This window comes from Natator depressus, chromosome 6 (genome assembly GCF_965152275.1).
Source record: "Natator depressus isolate rNatDep1 chromosome 6, rNatDep2.hap1, whole genome shotgun sequence".
NCBI lineage: Eukaryota > Metazoa > Chordata > Testudines > Cheloniidae > Natator > Natator depressus.
This window is the reverse complement of record NC_134239.1, coordinates 41,895,170-41,916,556: the sequence shown is the minus strand read 5'-3', so window position 1 is coordinate 41,916,556 and position 21,387 is coordinate 41,895,170. Positions and strand designations below refer to the sequence as shown.

The following is a 21,387-nucleotide window of genomic DNA, read 5'->3' as shown; positions in this document are numbered from 1 at the left end:
TGGCAGGCCATGAATGCTTGGAAAATTGGGGTTGGGGTGCGGGAGGGGATGAGGGCTCTGGTTGGGGGTGTGGGCTCTGGGATGGGGCCAAAAATGAGGACTTCAGAATGCAGGAGGGGGCTCTGAGCTGGGGCGGGGGAGTGAGGTGCAGGAGAGGGGGGTGAGGGCTCCGGCTGGGGTTGCAGGCTCTGGGGTAGGGCTGGGGATGAGGGGTTTGGGGTGCAGGAGGGTGCTCTGGGCTGGGATCAAGGGGTTCAGAGGGTGGGAGGGGGATCAGGGATGGGGCAGGGGGTTGGGGCATGGGGAGAGACTCAGGGGTGCAGGCTCCAGGCAGCACTTACCTCAAGCGGCTTCCGGAAGCAGCGGCATGTCCCTTCTCCAGCTCCTACGCGGAGGTGCGGCCAGATGGCACACTGCACACTGCCCTGTCCGCAGGCACTACCCCTGCAGCTCCCATTGGAGCACAAGAGGGGAGCCATGTGGCTGCTTCCAGGAGCCATGTGGAGTGGCCCCCAATCCTGCTCCTTGGTTAGCACGCCGGAGGGGGGCCACGCTGTAGCTTCGGGGAGCCACGTGGAGCGGCCCCTGACCCTGCTCCCTGGCTGGAGCACCAGATGGGGGCCATGCTGCGGCTTCCCAGAGCCGCGTGGAGCGGCCCCCAACCCTGCTCCTTGGCTGGAGCGCCAGAGCAGAACAAACCCCAGACCCCGCTCCTGAGCGGGAGCTCGAGGGCTGGCTTAAAATGGCTGGGGGGGCCAGATCCGGCCCGCGGGCCGTAGTTTGCCCACCCCGCTGCAGCTCAACCAGAAGTTATGGGCTTGAAGTAAGAATTACTGGGTGAAATTCTATTACTTGTATTATGCAGCTCATACTGGATCATCATAATGGTCCTTTCTGGCTTTAAAATCTATGAATTTTTAACAACTGGTGATGATGCTTAAAGTGAATCTCAGTTAAATGAGTTGCTACATTCAGTCCAGCTTCTCTGAAAGGACTATTCTAGTCATAAGACTACCATCACTTGAGGCCCAGTGTCTGTCTTAGCAATGTTGACAGCCCTAGGGTAGCCAGGTCACTGGCTGCCACCAATATTATAACACTGTGTCATGCAGCACAGCTCTGAGCCTGTCTAACAGAAGCAATACTTTACTACTTAAAACAGTGCTGGAAGCCAGCAAACTGTGTACACTAGGGCTCCCAATGTTGCTAACACTGACACAGCTGAACCAGTATTAGCAGCAGTGGGAAATTTTTAAGAATCTCCCTAGTGAAGTCAGGCCCCTGTTGGCAGCCTTAACAAAGAAGTCAAGGAGTATATGTGTATGTGCAGTGAACTGACCTCTCACCCACAAAATAGGACCAAAAATTGTGGCAAGGCACTGGCAGCATCGCAACCTGAATTTACTACAAATACATCTTCTCGTAAAAGTCTGTCTGGGACATGATTGTTCAACTACCATGCCCATAGCAAAGAAGCATCCATTTGAAGAATTCTTAGCACCCTACATATTCCTCTCATATGAGCCTAGGAACTGCATCACAGCTGAATATCAGGAACTTCCAAGACTTGTAAGAACCCTAATCAATTAGAAAAATATTAAATTACTTACATGGATCAGAATAAACAAGGTCAGAGGATACTTCTGTTATAAAAAGACATTTAGGGTAAGATCAAATTGGCTATTCTCTCACAGAGGGAATCCTCTCGTCTGGGAATGATAGTTGGAGAGTACAGTGAGTAGTCCAACCATGGAGAACAGTGGGAGGAAAAAGCAGCATGAAATAAAGGAACAGTGAGGAATGGCAGTCTGGAGGACCTATTGACCAAATGCAGCATTTGAAGAAGAAGCCATATCCACTTTGTAATGTCTGGTGAAAGAACATACATGTTGCCGAGTAGCTGCACTGCAGATCTCCTCAAAGAATAGTCTGTTTTCCCCCAAGTAGTGCATACAGATCATGTTGAGTGCACTCTGAGACTTGAAGAAGATTTTCCAACCTTCTTGTAAGATGCTAGAATAATCCATCTGGAGATGATCATATTTCACACTTTGAGGCACTTGCTTTTCCAGTGGTAGGAAAAAAAGTATATGATCACCTAAAGGCATTCCTGGCACCTCTCAGATACAGAAAATTTATGTTTCTCCTGGAGTCTGTTGGAGATTATTTGCGTTGGCAGAAGTTTGACAAACATATGAGCTTCCCTTATTCCTGAGAAATGAAGATCTTTATCACAGCTGCATCTAACAAAGGTTTTCCTTAAATTAGTTTTTGCCACCACCTCAGGGACCTCTGTACTGGGATGATGTGCAAAGATTGGTGATTAAAGTCCCATTATGATCCCACTTGAAGAGGATCAGGACTTGTAATGATCTGGTATGCAGAAAGACCCACTGGACTATAGCTGCACTGGATACTACCAGGCCTAACAGGTGGAGTGCTTCCCAAGTGGCAGTCTGTGGATTAGAGCTGTTGATTGTTGATTCTGAGAGCCTGATCTAAAGGGAGCAGAAGCAGCAGACTGGGGCTATGTCTCAATTCCCATGTATATGTAGGAGAAACCTGGAGGGCACCAAGAAGCCTACTAATGGCTGCTTTTGTAGCAATAGTGAACATGGTAACCCTCCAGTCAGTTATTAAATTAGATGATTCTCTGTGAACAATTAGATTATCACCTCCAAAACTACCAAGCGAACGTCTTTCACAAGAACTACATTCCCTTATAAATAACACAATTGAAAATACCTATGCATCCGATGAAGTGAGCTGTAGCTCACGAAAGCTTATGCTCAAATACATTTGTTAGTCTCTAAGGTGCCACAAGTACTCCTTTTCTTTTTGCGATTACAGACTAACACGGCTGCTACTCTGAAACCTCCTAAACCTATTGTTACTCTAGTCTCAAGGTCAGCTCATGGTAATAACACCATCACTTAGAACTCATAGAGTGCTTAATATTGTCAAAGTGTTGTACAAACAACAGGACAAACAGGACAAATACTTCGCTCCAAACAAAGCTCCATTTACTTCAATGGAACAATGTGAGCGTACACCATCTAAGAGCTGTTAAATCCTCTCATACCCTATGAGAGGGATAAATTAATGTATAGGTGACATTACGCATGATCATAAACAGTTACCCTTTTTTTAGCAGGGTAGAGATGACAAACAACCACCAGGAATTTAGATGTGCAGCTTGTGTAAATGCTACAAGTTCTACTCTTTCTACATTATTAACATACTGTTATTACTTTGTTTTATAAGGGATCACACATGTTGACAGTTACAGTATGTACCAAAAAACAACTGACTGAGAATAGACAAGCACAAGATTTAGTGATCATTTGTAGCTGGGAAGAATCATAAATGTATAAGGTAGCCAGACAGAAAAAATGACCAGGTTGTATTGCATTTAGAAATCCTAGTGAGACTTGGTGGGGTTGTAAAATTATTGATCATAATAGTGCAGGTCATAGACACTCTGTGTGAAAGCAACTGCAAGAGGGAACAAACTATTCCACAAAGGAACCAAATGGAATGGAGCTAAAAGCAAAAGTTCTGAACTTGAACACACAACACAACAGGGTGTTAAATGGCCTTTCAGGGTAGGACAGAGATTTTGCACATACTCGTTCTGCTAGAAACCACTTTGTTTTTACAAGGAATAATCAAAGGTAACACTGCAGGGGATAAATCCACTGGTTCCTACTCAAGATCAGGCTGCTGATAAAAGTAGATCAGCCCAGCATGTTTGGACTATTAATGATCTACAGGCTAGAAATGCCAGGATAAGCAGGCATCAGTAAGTAACCCATGTTTCCCTGTAAAGGTCATCAGATGCATGGATGTTGTCAGTCTTCTTCAGAGAGCCCTTCCCTTGTGTAAATGCCATCACTGTATCTCAGAATGCTGAATTCAGTCAGTAGTATATCATTAATGTAGGCAAATGCCTACAAATAAGCATGGGGAAAGCATAAATCTATGCTACATAATAGTCTGGGGTATACTGCTAAACCTCAGAGTCTGAGACATAGGGAGAAGATACTTAGGCTCTATGGCATTCTCTATACTCACCAATCAAAATGACAAGAGTCCAACTTTTCTGAACAAAAATTGAAATCTTTTCATTCTTAATATTTTCATTGCTTAATACTTTAAGATAAAAAGTGGATCTAAACTTACCCTCTCCATCATAACACTGGGTTGATTCTTACAGTTATTCTCCATCTCTTTTTTGGTGATATAAACTAGGGTCTCCCCTGTGTCTTTGCCATTTTCATACACCTGAAAAATAAGTAATTAAATTCAAGTTAATTGAACAAGCTATTGAACAAGCCCCTGATTCTGTCCCTAACACTCTGAGTTACATTACTGAGAACTTTCAACATTTCTTTGAAGTTTCTTCTTCATTTTAATTAAAGGCCAGGTGGGATTGGGACAACATCAATGGCTGTCACCAAAGACTGAAAAAGGTGATATGACCACTTGAAAATTTAGTTCATGTCTATGTATTGTATTAACATTTGGGCCAGTGAGTTTGAGAAAAATTATAGGTGTTTCTTGCTTATACATTGGAAGGCTGGTTAATAACTTTGAGTAAAATTTTCAAAAGTGTGTAAATGATAGGAGCTTTAGTCCAATTGAAAATTAATTGGATTGAGGCTCCTAAATAACAAAAGTAATTTTGAAAATTTTACCCTCTTTCAAATATTAAACTCCACAGCAAATATATGTTATAGGAAGAATTTCCAGGCTGGTGCTTTAGTATAAAAATTGATGCAAAACACAGACAGTATGAAGTTCAGAGCTTTTTCTACACAAATTGTGTAGAAGTAACACAAGTATTTTATGAACATTGAAATCCAAAGCATTTCAGCTTGTCTCCGAAGAGAGGGTCCTCCTGTAAATGGGGTCAATTTGGATGGTTTCTGGTAGCACTGGAGAGATAAGCCCTGAATATAGACAGGTATTTAAATTTTCAGTGGGGGGATTCGCCTGACATTCTACTGCTGTCTTCCCATGTTTTCAAGTGGTATGTATAGAATTTTAGGCATATTTACATTGGGCAAAGAACTGAGTATGGAAAAGACTTTATATGTGATTCAGACATAGGTAAAATGCATGTCTAACAATCTGACAGTACATAATTTGGCTGTGTTAGAATTACAGCTAAGTGAATGCTGCAAAAAACATTCTGCAAATATTCAAATGCTTTTTGTGTTCACACCCCCTCTGTGCTTATTTTCTATGAATATCTGAGCAAATGAGTTTATTGACAGAAATGTTTACAAAGAGAGCACATTTTAAATGAATATTAGAAAATGTTGAAATCGTATTCCAGAGTTTATGTAACAGAAATGTGATTTACCATTGCTTACACTTATCCAATCAGGGTATGGTATACTGTATTACCTGCATGTCCAGTCAAAACTTACAGTTTTGTGCATAATCTACAGACCATCAATTACTTGCAGAAATTATTTTGCAAATAAATTTTAAGAATGAAAAATGAGAGAATGATAAGTAAGTTGCAGACAATTCTGTTTCACTGTGTTGAAGTTTGTTCACTATCTAAGGTAAATGCAGCTAAATATATAATACAGCTTTACAGTATACAGTGGAATGCACACCTGTCCCTGAACAAATGCCATTGTGTTTTATGTTCGACAAGATAAAAACCAGACAATTCCTACAAGATGGATCCACTCAAGTAGAATGCCATACCACTTCTGACTGCTGGAGATACACAAAAGGACATTCCATTCTTGGAGCAAGAAAAAAAAACAGGAGAAGAAGGAAACTGTATGCATAATATAAGGTATTTCCTTTTGTCAAAAGATCCCTTCTGTGTTCCTGGAATGTCTATGACAACACAGCAGTCATTTAACTTTGCCTCTAACTCTGATACACCCAGAAAGAAGGGTAGAAAATAGTGGAAACTGTTGTATTGGAATAATATTATAACTCTAGTTTACAGGGATATTATTTTGTAATCTAATTACAGGGGATTGAGGTTTATTTGGTGAGGGTTATTGTGTTTCAGAAAATGTGTTGCTATAGGTTCCATGCAGCTAGAGGCCTGTCTAGGACTGAACAGAAAGGAAAAAAAGAATGACAAACTCAAAAGATAAAAAGAAATTTGATTTTTTGGTTGATTTTATACTGATTACTTTTCTCTATGATACTGATAGCCTTTTATAGTTTCAATGCTGTCTCTTTCTCTCTCTCTTTACATGGGTGCCAAAAAGTAAATAGAGCATTTCAAATGTCTATACTCTGTGAGAACAGTGGGAGCGATTTTATTTTACATCACATTACAAATTATAGTTACCACCCTGTCACTACAGTTCCTCTCATATATGTATTTTATACTTCACTAAAGTCGCATACCTCCAAACCAATTTAATATTACTATACTGTCTCCTAGGTTGGAACAAAGTTCTCAGTCACACACAAAGTAGTAAAATAAAATGGAGTTAATGATGAAAGCAACTATAAAAGTGAAATAATAAAAAAATAAAAAGTTAATGGCCATATCCACTTCATTATATATTCTAGTCCATTATCACTGGCTTTTGCTAAGTTGAGGAATAGGAGGAATATGCTATTGATGTTGCTTTGTCTGACATTGTTAGAGTATCTGGAGATACTAGACACCGTGGAATAAAGCATTCCTAAAGAACAGCGTGATGTTAGTGCCAGCTGCCAACCTGAGAGAAATCAGTGATGCTACTGGACAACATACGAGGCCCATATTAGTTCCCTCCACCACCACTAAACAAACTGTTAAAAGTTCCGTTAAATTTCACAGTAGGTGTTACACTAAGGCACTGAGCAATACCTATTTCTATATTAGAGCCAAAACAATTTTCCACTCAGGTGCAGAGAAGCGTAGAGAGATATAATAACTCAAAGATGGAGGGAATGAAAATGAAAGGGCTGAACTTGTGGTTTACTATCCCTTTGTATAAGAAAAACCAGGACCTCCTTTAAAAAACTCCTGGCTGCTTAAGGCTATTTAAGAAATTTAAAACAACCAATTCTTGAGCCAGATCTGACTATATTTCACTACTACATCAATCCACATGATGAACACTCGCTTAATAGTTTTTATTTTGAGCTAATAGGAGGATCCCGTTTCTGCCTTCTCACAGCTCTCCATCTTCTTCCCATATCTCTGTATTTTCCCTTTCATCTGACAGCACTGGGAATGAATGTCAATTAGATAAAACTTAGTCCATTTCTAGCCGGTCACTTTTTATGTAATTTATTCAGGTAATGTTTGTGTTAGCTAATTTCAACACTGTTTGGTATCCAATGTGCAAAAGAAAGCAGGCATTTCAACAGACAGTTATTCCTCTCTAGGACATCAATTCAGAAAAGTATTACAGCACATGCTTAAATATATCGCTTTTCTAAACAGAATTTAAGCATATGTTTAAGATTAAGCATGTGCTTTAGTCCATTGATTCTAATGGAACTTCAGCACATGTTTAAAGTAAAGCACATGCTTAAGTGCTCTCCTGCATAGGGATATTTTACTGAACTTGGGCCTATATATAAATCACAAAGAAAGCTTGAAAGCTATAAAAAGCTAGTCAACTACTCTGAGATTCAGATTAAGTTTGAAGTTTTAGAAGCTGTTATAAAATAAACCCATAACAAGCACAAATGAAGCCATTTCATCTAGTGGTCAAACAAACCAATATGGAAGCTTCAGATACTAGGAAACTACCACATAAAGCCACTGACACTCCAAGATCATCATTCAAGTTTTAATGCCTTAAGTGTGGTTAAAAATCTAACAGTGGTAGAACAGTAGATTTCCATACCATATATAATGTTGCTCAAAACAGCTGTGCAGATCACCCCAGAAGTTTCTCTCTGTAAGAGCTAGAGCAAAAGCAAAATTCCAGGATGGCGAACAGCTTGCAAAGAGAAACTTGCAATAGATTCAAAAGGCAAGAAGCACAAAAATGGAGAACTCACTGATCAACATCTCAGATATGCTGTGATGTACACATATATTTATTTGTTCTTATCTAAGTAGTCTAAGGAAGAAGTAAAATAAATTATATAGAGCATCATTCTGCCACCACTATACACTTTGAGTAGCACCTCACCTACACATTTTGAGCAGCACCAGTCCCACTGAAATCAATGCACAGGATCTAAACCTTAATGAGAAGCAATCTAATCAAAATCAAATACTTCACATCATACATTCACATAAGCGCACAACTCCAACACTGAAATTCAGCCACTTCTGAAGAAAAGACATCTCACAGGCAGACAACCAATGCAAAACATGCTGCAGAAAAGGCTAGGGAGGGGAATTTTTTGACAGAGATCACTTATTTTGGGATAAAATACTCCCATTATGAAAAATGCTCTAGAATTTTATTGTCCATGCAGAGCAGGCAGTGTACTGGTTTTGAAGGTCCACCCAAAATAACATCATAAAGCAAACGGCATCATACTTATTTATATAAGGGTGAAGGGTTAAATTGACCCAGCCAAGATATGATCCTATGGTACTCAAGGTATTTGATTCTCATTGACCTTCAATGAGGGGTAGACTCTTAAATCACTTTTGAAAATTTTACCTGTCATCATTAAAACGCGGTGGGGAGGAAGGGGAAATCAACTATAGCTGCATCAACCCCTTCAATGCCAGACAAATCCAAGGAATATGCCATTTACACAATTCAGAATTAAAAGTCTGCATTCTGCTAAGCAACAGTTACAAAGCAACAACTCCCTATAGACACATGACATACAAACTTGACATTCCATAGAAATAAACAATGGCACTTTAAAACAATCTAGCCTAGGAGCACAAGCAGACGTAAACTATGCTTGTCAAAAATATTTTAAGAATGCATTGTGTACTGTAGTTTTCATCAGCCTATTTTTCTAATGTGCTCCTTTACTTAAAAGGATATGATCTGGTCATATATGATTTAATTAAAACTCAGGCTGCACACATACAATGCTTGATTCAATGACAATTTAAGATGTATAGCAAGACCTGTCATCATTTGGGAAATAGATAGACAAGTATTTACTGGTTACCGAAAATCAAACAGATTTTTTTACCCTCAGACTAATCTATTGTTAGCAACAGGAATGCACCCATTTTATAGTGAAACAGTAGTAATTATACATCAAAGGCAAGAGAGTTGTGTTAAGAAGAATAAAACAAAACACTTCTCATCAAAGGTAACCGCATTTTCTCCCATTTTATAAATTAAAGGTCTGACCCTGGAAACCTTTACTCACATGAGTAATCCTTTTATGAGAACTCCTACTGAAGTATGTGATCAAGCCCTTAAAATCAGACATAAAAAATACGGGCAGGAAACATAGGCATTGAAAATTGGTAGTTACAATTCATAAGTGTTTATTGCAATAGATATTTTAGAATTAAAATGTCTGTAAAAATACAGCTTTTATTGTACGATACTGTACACATGCTGCTAGAAGAAAATGTTCCTTGGGCCCAATTCCTGTTCCCATTGAAGTCAATGGCAAAAGTTCATCTCTAAAAGCGGTTTATGTGCTGCCTGATTTTTTTGTGGAATATAATTCATACTACTAGAGTACACAGTGCAAAATATAATCTCATAGATCGCTACCTGCTCTGACATACTATAATGAAATAAATCCAGAGTACAGTAATTAAACAATAAACAATAATAAAGTTTAATTTTCAATGATCAATAGAAACCTGGTGTCAAGTAATATCCCTGAGCATGCTGTAGGTTATAATAGTTTAAGAAGGAATTGGGGGAGAAATGAAGTTATGGGTGCTGAAATTAACATAGTCCCTGGCAGCTACTCTCAATTTGCAGCTCTGAGATGAAAATCACAAAAAATATTCCTGCTGACATATTTCTCAGCATAAAGGCATAGCTGATGTATTGTTAATAACATGATTGCAAGAATATTTACTCCATGTTTAGCCCAAATAATATAAGCACAATACACTGAGGAGAGCCAGCAAACAAATATTTTGAAAATGTCCCACGTGTTATCATTGCATCTTGCTAAATTAGTTTGTTTTAAAGAATTTATAAAAATGTAAACGCTGTATGCCATTCAGTAACTACCTAGAGCATGAGGCTAAACAGTCCCAAGACAAGTTAAACATACTGAAGTTTGGATATTTTTCTCAGCTTAGGTTCTTTTTGTTATTTAATGATTAACACATTTTTGCTGATTCAATACCATTTATTCTATGTATCCATAAGTCTGTAATGAAGAAATGGCCAACTATAAAGAGGTAAAGAAATGTACTAAAAAAGCTAGAGCCCTCACAGATTTGTACCCTTTGGTACAGAAAACGTGCATGGATATAGAGGAACAACCTTTTAAAAACAGTAACAGACTATGAATATCTGCTTAGGTTGAATGTGTATAGTGTCTTATTCACAAATGTGAAGATGCATTACTTTCCTGAGTAGACTCTGTAGAAAACCTGCCTATGATGCATGAAACTTTTATTAATTGACTCCTTAGTCTCCTATTAGTCCAGCAATTAAGTTGTTTCAGGGCACTGGTTAAAATTTAGGTAGGAAAATTATAGTTTTGTGAAATAATCATGTGTAATACAAGCATAAAGCAAAGTGTTTACTTTGGGAGTTTAATATGAAAAGTACTATATGTGAGGACAGGCAAGAGGAAAATTTTCAGAAACATCAAAGTGGTAAAGAGCAAATTAACTGCTGTGTAGAAGGTCAATCTCCCTGAGACTGAAACATCTAAACTAGGGATTTGCAACAGTACAGTTACATCAGTGTTTACGCCAGTGCAAAAAACCTCAGTGTAGATCAGCCCATTTATATCAGAATACTAGTTATATTTTTGGATCATCTACTTTTCTTGTTGACTTCCTAGCAATAAATTTGCAGGACATCTACAGACCTGTCAAAAAATACAGGGAAAAAACCTGCCTTGTTACAAAAGGCATTGCATGGGATCTAATATTCCAAACTAGATGTAGGGCTCTTATACAGGTTATCAACTCAGTAATACTCCTGCAGTACATTAAAAAGCAAGAAGCAAAGGAAAAGTCATATTTTCCTGAATGCAAACGACTTATGGGTGTACTTCACATTAGAAAAATACATTCAGGTACTTCTCAAAACCAGGCCTATTTGTGATGTGGCCTTTATAATCTTGATGGGTTAGTATCACCAGATGTTATCTCAGGGCAGTGACTATGCCACAGGTTCAAGCCTCCAAAGGACTACAGTATCAGGATTAGCAAAGGAGAACCACCATTAGAAATATCATTAGGTTTGGAGACTCTAGGAGCATACAAGGGAGAGTGACCACAAATAATACACTCACTAATTATCAAACATCCTTTTATTAACAATTTCACTAAGCAGATGAACGATGCCACAACTACTGAAATATACAGAAATGGAGAAAAAACGTAAGATGTCCAGTATTAATGATTTCATACTCCCATCCCCTGGGGAAACATTAAGATGGGTAAGAGAATCATCAGATGGGTGTTTCCTGGTGGGCTACCCACTTAGACTAGGCCACACGTTTTATCCTGAGTTTCTTTCGTGCTCACTACACTCATACACCATATCAATACCTATATTGAATTTTGTGGAAGTCAAAAAGTACACCTTTAGGTGACTGAACCATGAATGGAAAACTGACACAATAATCAAATAAACAAAGATCTTGTGGCTAAAGTATGTTGCATCTCTGACATATTGGCAATGTGCTTGTTTGCAGTGTGTGCGCAGAGTACTTCTAGTCCTACAAAGCTGTTGGAGAATTTATTGAATTGCAGTTCCATTTTTCATGTTTTCTGTATAGACTTGCACAGTGCTGCTACTTCAAAGGAATTATTTTACAAATGAGTTTTGATGTGACACTTGCAAAGTCCTGCATACACATTGGCAATTAATTACAATTTCAAAATTAACCACCAAAATTAATTTGCTGTTTAGTGCAGCAAGTCCAAAACCAAGTCCCATCAGACTCCTTAGGAATTTTAAAAGGTTAATTTTTGCTTATAAAAGCCTCAACATAATTTGTTTTCTAGAAAACCAGAATCTTTTACCATTTGTAACCATAAGGACTCATATATCCATGACACATGGACTATGTCCATCTGAGGAGTAAATCTTCACAGCCCTTTCTTAAGTTTTGAAACCATTCTTCTAGTTTTAAAAATGATATTTGCACATAGGGATCCAGTGCCTTGAAACTGCAGTCCAACCAGTCCGAGCAGAATCAAGAGTACACGCTCATGATCCTTTGCTTCACATTACCAGTGATGAAACAGGAATTTAAAAAATAAACAAATTTTATGTGTCTAAAGTGGTTGCAGTGACCACAGTCAGGGTCCACAGGACTTCACTTATTTTAAGATGCAAGCCCTCACGGGACTCCTAACACTGCCACACTTTTATAAGGATAGCACTATATCTTCCAGAGTTATTTTTTGTGTAGATGTGTTTTTTTCAATGAATAGGGCTTTGTAAGCCAATCTGAAAGGAGAAGAAGCATGGATGATATCACCAGAGTTAGAATCATACAAGTGACCTCTCATCAGATGAAGGGAAAAAACATTCCCTATGTTATATAAAGTGTTACGGAAATTACTTAAGCTAAATTGATCTAAAGCACTCAAACTGAAATAAGCGTTTGCACAAGGGAGTTGCACTGATTTATCTACATCAGTTGAAATTGTTCTAAACTGATTTAGTTAAATTGGTACAACCAGTGTGTGTAGACAGGGCCTAATTTATGTGAAGCTGCCTCAGAACATTCAGGATTTTCAACTAGAGTGCTGCAGAATCCTGGGTCCAAAATTTAGGTTTAGCTTTCAATGGAGCACACAGGTCCTAGCCTACAGTACTTACAGAGAGGTAATACTGTAAATTCTGAGGTAACCCTGGTTCTGCTTCATTTTTCCCTTGGACCAAAGTAGATCAGGAATCACTTTATAAAGGAGTTTTAACTGGACTACACCTGATGTAAATGAAATGGGAATCAGGACACGTATCCATTTAGGAGGACAAATGGGGCATTTTTAAGGGTAATTGTTATATTTATATATGTAGGCTATGTATCATGTTTGAGGACTGAAAATGATGCCAAACCATAGGTCCTTTGCTGACCATAGGCCCAATCCAAAAATTCAATAGAATTCAATAGAAAGACTCCCATTCATTTCACAGGGCTTTGAAGTAAGGCTCATGGGTGCAGTCTGTGCATCCCAGTGGAGATGATGCTGAGCAACAAAGGTCATGAGCTGTGGAAGTTCCCATCTAGCCATTTGCTTGGAGCACTGACCCAAGAGTAAGACTTTATTAGGATGGTTTTCTTTGGAGAAATTAGTTTTAACTATGGTTTGAAGCAATTATATTTAGCCTCTGTCAAGTCTGCTCTTCCACATTTGTTTATACATTGTCATGACACCAGACATCTTCATGCAACTGCTGGAATCTGTAACAGCCATACTGGCATCACTAGGAAACATAAAAGAGCCCTCAAACTTTATGGAGCCTATTTTTTAAAAAAGTTAATTTAAATGCATGAATGCTTTGATCCCTGCCCTTCACAGCTGGTTAGTGGAATATAATTGGCAACTAAATTCTAAATTTACAGATTTGTTGTTTATTTTAATTTCAATTATTGATTATTAGAGAACGGTGCCCTGGAAGAACTGTATTATAAGTAATGAAGAAACGGAATCCTCATTTTGAATAATACAAGTACTCAAGAACAACTATAATTCCCAATTCAAAAGTAGGTATATTTGATATCAGTGTCTTAAAGACAAAGTGGGGTTTTTCTTTGTATCAGGATGGAAAATTGTGAAAGCTATTAAACTACACCCACCTTTAGCTGCAGGCCTTGTGGGAGAATCATGTTTGCTGGAAGCCTTTTAATGTGTTGGTAGACATAAGAGGCACACCTCTCCTGCTCAGCCTGTAATTGTGGGGCAAGTTTTGAGAGGTGACCTTTGTAGCTCTTGATGGCCGCTTGCAATTCCTCAATCAGCTTGTTCACCTGATGGGTTAAATTACAAGAGCTGTTAGCAAGAGGCTATTGTTGATGTCACACCTACAAGAATTTTCATTACAAACCTGAGGGAAAAGACAGCTTTTCGGTGCAAACTTTGAATGGAAGTATAGAATGTATTTGATCTCTCTGTATACCTACCGTTTGTGTCTGACAGAGAAAGACCACACAAGAAATATACACAACAGAGGTGATAGGTGAAACAAACATTTTTTTTTCTGGTTATGGATGGCCACAAAGTTCATAAGCAGTTACAGATCCGTGATCATCTTTAATGAATGAAAATGTATCAATCATTCAAATCCCCACTTTTTAAAAATCTTTTCCATTCACAAACCGATTGGTTATAGTGCATAACATCACCAGTGATGCATAATGGATATAAATAAATTTATAATTCCAGAAGTATGGTTCTAAGATGTCTACATGTCTTTCATAGGAGGTGCTCATATTTTTATTTTAATGAGAACAGTGACTACATTCCTCATGATTCCACAAATCAGTAAAAGAGATGCTCTACTTAGCCATGAGGTTTGAAAAAATTTCAAAGATGGCTTACCCATTTAGGGATAAAAATGATATTTGGGAGACACAATATTGGTGCTACAACTAGAGTTTAGAATTCATATCCTGGGAACTATTAGCAACAGCTGCCAATATAAAATATGTAACCACCAGCATCACAAATTTAAATCTAGCACATCCCCTTTCCAACATCCTGAGAGTTGAAATCACCAGGGATGCTATTGCAGACAGTTCCCAGATTTGAATTGAAAGGAGAATATTTACACTTTGAGAGCTTTAGAATTATCCATCCCTTTGGTTCCAGAAACCCCAGATTTCAGGGTATTCATGGCATGCTACAAGGCTTATCTCTTTATAGAGATAGTTTCATAATTAATCCTTAACATTTCGGTCCAAAATATGGAGCTATTTTTTAAAAGAGCATATACATGATTCATACTCATTTGGGGGTGTAATTATTATCACTACATGCCCATATGAGGTATTTTTGCACATGGTAGAACATACAGTTATGCATCTAACCATACTTAATAATTGCATTTTTCATATGCAATTGTGCACCTAACAATGAAAATCAGATCATGAATATCATTAGTTTTGTCAATCTTTAAGAGATGAGTAGGGTGGAGTGAGCATGGTAAGTAAAGGAATGATAGCTTTGTAGTGCATAGACAGACACTTTTCTTATTGTTCTATTTTATTCAATTTTTGTATAGATAGATCGAGAACACGACACAGGCAACTGAGTTATATAAGGCTATACAGAAACTCATTTATACGTTTTAAAATGAGAACAAAGTTTCTGTGGCTGTGATGCTACTAAATTAGAACCCTGAAATGTATTTGTAGGCTTTGTCAGAATTTTTCTGTGCTATATTTAAGAGATTTGAAGATATTAACAAGAAAAAGTTTTGATTAAAATCACACAGAGAATATCCCTCTATTATTACTTTGCAAGATACACAGTACTATGGCATAAGACTTCTAAATTCCTGCATATTTAAAAAGAATATGGATATTGCTACATGGGACTAGATAACTGATTCATCCAATCCAGTATTCTGTCTCTGACAATAGCCAGTACTAGCTGTGTCAGATGAAAGAGGGAAACTCTCCATAAAGAGCAAGTACAGAATAACCTGCATACAGCAGAAGTTTCTTCTTAACCCTCATCAGTTAGTGGCTTATGACATGAAGCATACTTTTTAATCAAACATGATACAACTGTGGATGTTCTCATTGTTGGTATTTATATCTAATTCTCTTTTTAAATCCTACTGAGGTTATGTCTACACTGGAGAGTTTACAGCAGAACAGCTGTACTGATGCAGCTGTGCGGCTGTAAGATCTCTCGTGTAGCCGGTCTATGCTGATGAAGAGAGCTCTCCCGTTGACATAATTAACCCACCCCCAATGAGTGGTGGTAGCTATGTCAGCAGGAAAATTTCTCCCAACGACATAGTACTGTGCACTCTACCACTTATGCCGGCATAATTTATGTCACTTAGGGGGTGGAATATTCACACTCCTGGGTGACATACGTTTTGTGGACATAAGTGGTAGTATAGACATAGCCTAACCTATTGGTCTCATTGATATATTGTACTAATGAATAAGTTAATTAAGTGCAGTTTAAAAAAAAGCACATCTTTTGATTGGTTTTATATTTGTTGCTTTTCAATTTTATCAAATGTCCTTTATTCTTGTAGTATTAGGAAAAAGTAGATAGAAGTTTCTGATCTAACTTCTCTACACTATTCATCATTTTTGTATTTTTATCATGGTCCATCTTATTCTTCTCCTATCTAAACTACCCAGTCCCAATCTTTTCAATCTTTCTTCAAAGAGAAATTGCTATAGGCTCCTAATCTTTTTTTGTCATCCATCTCTAAATCCCTTGTATTTCTGTTATAACTTTTATCATACAGGTGAACAGAATAAATTACAATGCTCCAGGTGAGGGAGATTGGAATGGCATTACAATATTTTTAGTATTATTTTCTATCCCATCTTTATATATCCTAAGAGTTTGTTTGCGTTTTTGGCTGTCAATGCACAACAAAAAGGTTTTTCTTCAACTGTCCGTAGTGATCCCCAAATCTTTTCCCTGAGTGGCAACAGCCATTGTCTGGGTATACCGTAAGAAGGACAGGAGACTTGTTATGGGTTTTAATCAGGCTGCAACTTTATTATATAGATGTTTGCGACTACCCGGCAGATAAAATGTACAGTGCAGGCAAATCCATGCTTATTTAAATTAATTCTCTGGGTCTTTCACCAGCCCCCCTTTGTTTAATCCATGCTTATACAACTCAGTTTTCCAGGGCTTTCACCAGCCCCCCTTTGTTTCCATCCAGGTCCCCCAGCCAACCCATGGCTTGGACCTTACCATCCACCAGCCTTGTGAGAAGGTTTAGGAGGGCTATGAGAACAGAGAGGGTTGGCTCCCTGCCATGCCAGTCACAGGAGTCCCCAGAACCCCCGTGCTGGTCCTTTATCCAGGACCTCCTTTTAAGTCCTTTACCAGGCCATTTGTCTGGTCACTGGCTGCCCTCCCTTTGGAGTACCTGCACTGAACATCCGCCATAAGGAGGCAACAGCCATTTGCTTGGCTGCCTCCTCCCCCAACCCTGCCGGGTTCCCAGACATCTGCAAATGGCCTCTTGGCTAGCAGCCCTACTGGAGAGAAAGAACCCACTGTCCGATGTGTGATCGTCAAGGGGCACCAGCAGCTGCATTATTCTTGACTTGGAACAGCCACCCTTAACGGAGGGCCGCATAAGTGACCCATTTTTTGGATCCTTGAATTGACAGGACTCCTTAAAACAAAACAAAATAAACAATTTGTAAGCTGGAGCCAATAATGTGCATTCTGCCAACCACAGGACATTCCGAGGTTCGAGAGAACCCGTGGCCTACATAATTTGGCAAACTGGAAATGAGACAAGGCGTCTTCTATGCCATTATCCATGCCTGGCATGTGCTTGGAAGAAAAAACAGATGTTGAAGGTTAAGCATTGGAGAACAAATGCCCTTACCAACTTTCCAATCCTGTGCGATTTGGAAGTTTGGTGATTGATAACTTGTACCACTGCCATGTTATTGAGCCAGAGGCACACCTTTATATTAGCCCCAAATTAATAACCATTTGTACCCACACAATGATACCCCACTAAATTGAGTTAGAAAACTTTTCCACACCCACCAGTCTTAATACATCTGTGTAGTGACTCGTACGTAATTGTGTGGTCTGGCTATGCCAGGTGTTGCTGCTGCCAGCCGGGCACAAAAACGCCCGCCCCGGGACAACAACCCTGCAAACAAAGTTCAGCTCAAAGCCCAGGCAGGTTAATGTAGTGGAAGGGTTTTTGTTTGTTTAACGCAACTATTTAGCCAGGCCCTGAAATGTGCCCAACAGGTGAAAACAGTCATTTGACCCAGCTTGCCCTGCGAACAAAATTATGCAAATAATGCACTATTTGGTTTAGTTTCACTGACCGCACCACTGCCCAGTGCAACATTGTACTGAAAATTTTTGAAAGACTTCACAGGATACTGAAGAGCCCATAGGCATAGCCTTGTGGAAATAAAATTGCCAGCGGCAGGCGTCTTGCAAACATGCCTGTATTTACAGGGGTTGCGGAAATGACCACCATTATTAAATGCCCAGCAAATACTATTACGGGCCCAGCGCCCCTGTCGAGCTTGTTGAGGTATGAACGAACCCCTGCCAACCTTGGTGTTATGCCCTTGAACCACAGTGTGTGATGTTACCTTATTCAAGTTTGTGTTGCTGCCCTTAATGAAAACTGTTTATGACATGCCCCCAAACATATTGGGTGCCCGCCTAATTATAGTCGTATAATTAACAAAAGCCAGGCTGCTGTCTGGGTAGGCCTGTACCATAACACCCGCCTAGATGACGAGGGCAGCCTCCCAAATTTTTTCATGTTCTAGACACTGTTGGCCTCTTGGCCAGTTGGCTGTTTTGCTTGCCTTGTCCATGTTTACTGTCTGTGAACACCTTCCTGTGCCATAGGGATATTACATGCACACATTTGCCTGTGAGTGAATTATATTTAGTTGCACTGAGTAGGTGAACTCCTTTCAGGTAAGCTACCCCGGCATAACTGTACTGAGGACTGCATGTAGGGAGTTCTGCAGAGCCCTGCTCCCCCATAGGCCCCCCGGAAGTGTCTACTCTGTCCCCTGCGGTTACATGCCCTGATGGCCGATGATTTGCCATGTGCCCTTCCCTGTCCTGCTGCTGAAACTTGAGCCCATGCTGGGCCTACCCTGTCACCCTGTGCAGACCCCTCACATCTATCTGCCTGAAGCTGCTGTTGTAAATGCAAATTAGCTTGCAGCAGCTGTGTAATACCCTCATTGCCCCCCATTGAAGGTACCACCCCAAGGTGGGTCTGCCCAGGATTCTGAACCTTCCACTTCTGGGCCCAGAGTATTTAATACCCCAATCGGCTGACTCCTGTTCCCCTTAGGTGAACTCCCTGAGTGACTGGTTGAGCATGGTCCCTGCACCTTGCTGTGGCCCCTGCAACTGCCACCCTTTGCCAGGCTGGAAGGCTGAATACCACCTCTCCAACCCATTTCCCCAACCTCTGTGTGGTTTAGATTACACTCACCCTCAGGATCAGCATTACCGCCATCCCTTGTGTTAGGTGGAAGAAAACATCCTGTTTTTAGGTGACCTTGTGCCCTTTGAAGCATTGTAATGCCTTCTCCGTGTCTCTGGAATCATGCTATTTCCAATACTGTTTGCTGCTTTTGTGGAGCCATGCTTTCTTGGGGCCATGCTGCTTCCACGTGGTCCTGCAGCAAGCCTTAGAGCCTTAGCCTGTTCCTGTTCTGCCCAGCCTGTTGCTGGCTTCCTCGCTGCTGGGACATAGAGACTTGCCCCACCCAGGTTTCGTACCTTTATGCACATTCCTGGGGGAAAGCGGGCTGGGGGTGAGGGGGGAGAGTCATCGCTGCAAAGCACCTTTTGCAGCAGTTTCTGACCTTCCTCTCTCTCCTCCCTCCCCCCCCAACCAACCACAAAGCAGAGCTGCCTTCTTTGGGTAAGCCCAGTCAAATTTTTCCCCACCTTTAGTTGTGGTGCAGTCATTTTTAGAACCCAGCAATGTGGATGAATAGTGCAAATTGTTCCCTCCAATGTGCATTATACTACATTTGACAACAATGGATTTCATCTGTCATCATGTAACAATTTACCTAGCTTTGTTAGGTCTCTCTGAAGTTACTGTACTCTCCACTCTTAACTAACTTAAATGATTTTATTTCATCTGAAAATTTTCTCACTTTACTGTTTGCATCTTTTCCAGATGATTAATAAATAAAGTAAATAACATCAAACATAATACAGAGTCTGAAGGCACTGTTCTTGTTAACCTTTTGTCATGTTGAAAACTGACCATTTCCCCCCCTATTCTTTGTTTTCTGTTTCTTAGGCAGTTTTTTGTAAGTTTTTTAAAAAAACAGAAGATAACGTTTTTAGGTGGTTTTAAATCTTAAAGATGCATTTTAAGATTCTGCACAGCTCATTGCAGGATGTGGAAGTCTGATAGTAGATCTAACTCAGCCAAATTATTTAGTTGACTTTTCTACTGAAATGGTATTGGGTTATATAATGTAAATGTTACTTAGGGTGAGGACTATTAGAACACTTTCTAATAAATGTGTTCCAATGCTATATTTTCACGGTTACCCTGATATCATCAAAACCCTTTAATGTGTATAGAGCCTGACATTTCAGAGTCACCTATGAAGTAGATTCTCTTCATATGCCATATATAGAAATCCACTTTTACATACAATTTTTTAAAATAACTTATTAAAATAATAGTCTGAAAATGCTCAAGCTGTTAATTTAACTTGATGACTCAATTGGGAGTTTTGATGGTGGAAATATTTCAGGATTTGGCCATCCACTGTTATCAGAAAAATAAATACCCATAATTTTTTTGTGGGAAATTTTAGGATGTTTCTTCAGATAAACTTTATATACATTTTAGTACCAGGAAATTTTTACAGAAGTTCCTTTTGTTATTAGGTAACAGGCTATCCCAACAGGTAACCCTACATGTGACCTAGGAGAGTTATATTAAAATCTAGTAATACAATACCTCTGAACTATTTTACATAGTAAGAATTTTTTTCAATTCCCAGATGTTGATAAAAAGAGGGGGTGGGGGTAGGGGAGAGAAAGACCTGTAAAATTCTTCATCATGAATCTTTTTTTCTGCAAATCCTTTTTTCCCCCTTTTCAAAAGCAATTCTGAATAGAGGTAAAAGAAGACAAAACTTGACCTTTTGTGATCCCAGCATTAATAGGTCTGTTCATAATTCAATCTGTGTGTGTGTGGAAGCATCCATGTGGAAACATGCAGGCCTGAGAGACATAAAGCCTGTCCCTTTAAACATTATCTGACCCTATGAGTCCTCTTCACAAAAGAAGGCTTACGTACGCATAAGTTGAAAAAAATGCACACTCTCATTGTGCTGCAGAAAGCCTACACATTTTACTCCTCATTCTCCAGGAAAACTCAACAAGGAAGTGACACTAGTACAGGATTTGGGTGGGTCTATGGTAAGTGAGCAGATTGCTTCAAGAAAAAGTGTATGGAAATAGGGAAACCAACTATTTCTTCTATTAAAAATATAGGGTCAGGTCTTCGGTTGATGTAAATCAGTGTAGCTGCACTGACTTCAGTGGAGCTGTGCTGATTTACACCAGGTGAGGATTTGATCCACTATGTACTGTAGCCTTGCAAAATTCAACTC

General features: G+C 39.4%; 1 protein-coding gene across 1 annotated transcript in view; it reads right to left on the bottom strand.

Annotated features, from left to right (window-relative positions):
* Window positions 1–21,387, bottom strand: part of DCDC1 (doublecortin domain containing 1) — a 418,614-nt gene that overhangs the window by 204,191 nt on the left and 193,036 nt on the right. Inside the window, exons 10-11 of the mRNA XM_074955137.1 lie at window positions 13,879–14,049; window positions 4,183–4,284 (exon numbers count right to left, since the gene is read on the bottom strand). Coding sequence (XP_074811238.1) covers window positions 4,183–4,284; window positions 13,879–14,049 — 273 coding nt within the window. The remainder of the gene's footprint in view (window positions 1–4,182; window positions 4,285–13,878; window positions 14,050–21,387) is intronic.